This window comes from Octodon degus, unplaced genomic scaffold (genome assembly GCF_000260255.1).
Source record: "Octodon degus isolate 3935 unplaced genomic scaffold, OctDeg1.0 scaffold00117, whole genome shotgun sequence".
NCBI classification, from domain to species: domain Eukaryota; kingdom Metazoa; phylum Chordata; class Mammalia; order Rodentia; family Octodontidae; genus Octodon; species Octodon degus.
In genome coordinates this window covers 65,230-69,716 of record NW_004524693.1, presented here as the reverse complement: position 1 = coordinate 69,716, position 4,487 = coordinate 65,230, and the positions used below count along the sequence as shown (strand labels likewise).

Here is a 4,487-nt window from a genome sequence, read left to right as displayed (position 1 = left end):
TGTGTGTGTGTGTGTGTGTGTGTGTGTGTGTGTGTGGCCAGCTCAGCCCACCAGGGGGCAGGGCTGGCTGGCATGTGGTGCTGGGGGATTGAATCGTGGTCCCCATGCTTTGCTGAGCTTGTTCTAAGTAGGTACTTTAGACCACTGAGCCATCTCACCAGCCCCTGTACTGATTTTAAAGTTTGAGCCCTACTTGGGCAAATTTAGTGAGACATTGTCCCCAAGTCACAAAACATTTAAGAAGAGGCTGGGGATGTAGCTCAGCACAAAGGGGCAAAGGCCCTTGGTATAATGCCTAATAACTAAAAGAAAAAAAAAAAGAGTAAAAAGGAAAGTAATTAAGTTTCATTAAATTAATATTTTTTAAGTTAAAACAAATTTAGTCAAATTTAAGTACAAAGGATTTTTTTTTTTTTAATGTATTTGGTACAGAATCTCACTACACAGCTCTGACTTGTAGTGATCCTCCTGCTTTCAGCCTCCCTAGCCCTGAAATTACAGGGGTGTGCCACCATGTCTGAACTTGGTGGCCTGCTCAGCACACCCAGAGGCAGGGCCAGCATGACATGTGGTGCCAAAGATGGAACCTTGGTCCCTGAGCTTGTCTAAGCAGGCACTTAGTCCTCTGAGCTATCTCGCTGACCCTTTTTCTAGGATTTTAGATTCACAGGCTATTTTCATTTTTATAATTAAGAAAAAAAAGTTGGGGGGCCGGGGAGATAGCTCAGTAGAATAAGCGCTTGCCTGGCAAGTGCAAAGGTCTGAGTTCAAATTCCTGGTTCTGCAAAAAAAAAAAAAAAAAAAAAAAATATGCTTTTGGATAAACTGAGCATGGTGATGTGTGCCCACAATCCCAACACTCTGGGAACCTGAGGCACAAAGGCTGCAAATCCCAGTCCAGCCTAGACACAATTTAGGCAGATCTTATTTCAAAATAAAAGAGTTAAAGAGGCATTGCCTTGTGTTCAACCTCCAGTACTGAAAGAATATTTTTCTTTGGAATCAGTGCAGATGTTACCAGCCACCCAGGTCCATTGTTTGCCACTGTCCATATCAAAGTGCTACCACGGCTGCAAAATGAAGCTTTTCTTTTTTTTTTTTTTTTTGTAAAACATGATTTTTTTAAAATGTTGATTTTATTGAGAAAGTAGCAATGAGACAGTTTCAAAACAAGTTAGTAGGACAGTTACAATGATTAATACATTACATATTGTTGTCTTTGTAGTAGTAGTTATTCATAGTACAAGATGTTTTGAAGCATTTTAAAAGTTGTGTATTTCTTCCATTTAGAGATAAACAACTTCAAGCTTCCTCCGGCAGACCTCACGACTGACACACCCTCCTTTCCTCAGCACAAAAGAAATGACAGAGAGTATTCAAATGCAGGTCCTAGGAGGCCAGCTCAGTTTCCTTTCCATCAGAAAGGGAGGGTGGGGCTGAAGGCCGCGGAAGTCATAAAGCAAGCTTGGAAATGTGTTATTGTCTCTCTGTGCGCCTTCTCCCCTGGGTTCCTTACAAAAGACCCTTGCCCACCTATAATATGTGGCCTCCTTTGATTTGGTCTACAGCAAGCAAATGAACCGAAGCTTAAGAACTGACATGACCAGTAACAAAAGGCCTTTTAATTTGCTAAAAGGATTTATTGAAAGCAGGCTCCAAGGAGATGGAGGGGCCCATTTGCCTCAAATCACCATCTCCCTGTGTACGGGTGGGCAAGTGTGTTTTATAACAGGACTGGGGAGTGGGAGCTCAGAGGGAAAATGCAAGTCTCCACCCTTGCTTTATCATTTCTAGCCATCTTCAGCTCAGCCCCACCTCCTCACCCTGCCTGCCCCTTTCTTGTGGAAAGGAAAGGGTCCAGGACCCCTGGTGTCCACATCTGCATCCTGTTCATTCAGCTGGGCTGAAGAACATGTTTGTAACCTAGGTCCGTCCGAGCAAGCCACTTGTCTCTAAAAGAAAAAAGTACTAACTTTTAAACTGCAAGTTTGTGGTGCCAATTACGAGGGTACAGACTATCAGATGACCAGCTATTCCTCTGTGTAGGAATCATCAGGGCCTTGTGCTTATGCAAATCTGATAGCCAAGACATATAGATGAGTTACAGCTGCAATAACAAAACACATAAACACTTCCATTGGCTTAGTCCTCAGAACTTCACTGAATTATGCTTCTGAATACTGGTATAAGCTCTTCTATAGACAAAAAAAAATACTACTTTTCAGGGCCAGGAAGATGGCTCAGTGGAATAAGTGTTTCCCTGGCAAGTAGAAGGGTCTGAGTTCAATCCCCAGTTCTGCCAAAAAACCTCAGAAATATTATGCCTTTCTACTCTAGACGTTACTACAAAACTCCAAACTCAGTCACTCCTACCTGAAAAGGAAAAATCCTATAATTTTTAGCTAAGCCTTGAACTTCCTGAAATGATCTTGATTTATATTTGTTAATGACTTTTTTTTTTTTTTTGTGGAACTGTGGATTGAACTCAGGCCCTTGCACTTGCCAAGCAAGTGCTTATGCTACTGAGTTATCTTCCCAGCCCTTTGTTAATTGATCTAAACAAATGGGCCTGGGATATAGCTCAGCAGCATAAGTGCCTGCCTGGCAAGTACAAGGTCCAGAGTTTGATCCTTGGTACCACAAAAAAAAAAAAGTTAAACACAAAAACTAAAACTAAAAATTGATATGACAGACTTGGATTTGCCCTGAAATGTAAGTTTATCACAAACAATAAAGCAGGAGCCGGGGAGATAGCTCACTAGAATAAGTGCTTGCCTGGCAAGTGTAAGGTTCTGAGTTCAATCCCTGGTTCCGCAAAAAAAAAAAAAAAAAAGGCAGTTCAAGTGAGGTATTATAAATGTTTTGAGGGGGCAGGGGAGATAGCTCAGCAGAACAAGCGCTTGCCTGGCAAGCCCAAGGGCCTGAGTTCAATCCCTAGTGTTGCAAAAACAATTAAAAAGTTCTTTTTTTTTTTTTTTTTTTTGCGGAACTAGAGATTGAACTCAAGCTCTTGCACTTGCCAGGGAAGCACTTATTCCACTGAGCCATCTCCCTGGCCCCCAAAAACAATTAAAAAATTCTTTAAAAAAAATTCTTTAGGGCTGGTGGGATGGCTCAGTGGTCTAAAGTACCTACTTAGAACAAGCTTGGCAAAGCAGAGGGACCGCGGTTCAATCCCCCCAGCACCACATGCCGGCCAGCCCGCCCCCTGGTGGGCTGAGCTGGCCACACACACACACAAAATAAATAAATAAATAAATAAATAAATAAATAAATAAAGTTTTAAAAAAATTCTTTAAATGTTTTGAATTTTTCTGTATATAATGATGTGCAGATAATTAAAAAAAACTTTCTAGCTAGGAAGGGGGCTGCTCCTCTTGGAAGCAGCCATTCTTTAAAAAAAGAAGGGGCACGGGTGTGTGGGGCTCAGTGGAAGAGCTCTGCCTTAAAGAGGCTTTGGTGTCTATCCTCAGCACCACAAAATAAGAAAATGAAAGGGCCTGACCAGGAGAACATCTTTGATGAGAAAAAAATGTCCTGAGCCTCTACTCTATGTGGCCCAGGTACCCCAGGATCTATATTCCTCTGTTTTAACCATGCCAGTGTTACCTGTTAGCAGATTTCCTTACTATACACTGACCAACCTAGAAGAGTCAATTGTGGGGGCTGGTGAGATGGCTCAGTGGTCTAATGCACCTACTTAGAACAAGCTAAACTTAAGCAAAGCACAGGGACCACGGTTCAATCCTCCAGCACCACATGCCAGCCAGCCCCGCCCCCTGGTGGGCTGAGCTGGCCACACACAGACACAAAATACATAAATAAATAAACAAATAAATAAAAATTAAAAGAAAAAGAGTCAATTGTGTTTGTGACAGGAAAAAGGCTTTGTTAAAAGCTAGCTCTTAGGGGGTGGAAAGGCCTCGTATGACCACAAATCAGCACCTTACCCTGTGCAGGTGGGAAAGGGTCTTTTATTATGGTAAGGAAAAGAGGGGTGGGAAAGAACAGCTACTGTAGAAAGCTTAGTAGGTAGAAATATAAGTAGTCAGACAGGAATAGGCAGTGTGGAAGATGGGAACGCAACTGTGGAGGAGGTGCATTGCTTGAGGGGCAGATCTCAAGATGAAAGGTAGAATGGCTACATCCACACACTTCACCTAGGGATGAGCAGCAGTAATTTAATTTTTTTTTTTTTTTTCTGAAACGGGGATTGAACTCAGGCCCTTGTGTTTGCCAAGCAAGGGCTTACTCTACTGAGCTATCTCCCCGCCCCGAGCAGCACTAATTAATGCTCTAAATCAATCTCTATTATCTTGCAGGGCTGCAGAAAGAGCCAATGACCCACCCTCTCCAGGAAAAGCCCCAATTCTATTCTGTGTAAACTCACCACGTGACTTAATGACATTTAATCATTATTAATTTAATCAATCATACTTATAATCTTATTGGTTGACCATAATTTTTTTGCTTCTTTTTTAAAAAAA

General features: G+C 42.0%; 1 protein-coding gene across 1 annotated transcript in view; it reads right to left on the bottom strand.

Moving 5' to 3' along the window:
• Window positions 1–1,975: 1,975 nt before the first annotated feature.
• LOC101561175 (FACT complex subunit SSRP1) overlaps window positions 1,976–4,487 on the bottom strand; it is a 9,704-nt gene continuing 7,192 nt past the window's right edge. Inside the window, exon 6 of the mRNA XM_004640048.2 lies at window positions 1,976–2,076. Within this exon, the coding sequence (XP_004640105.2) occupies window positions 1,976–2,076 (101 nt within the window). The remainder of the gene's footprint in view (window positions 2,077–4,487) is intronic.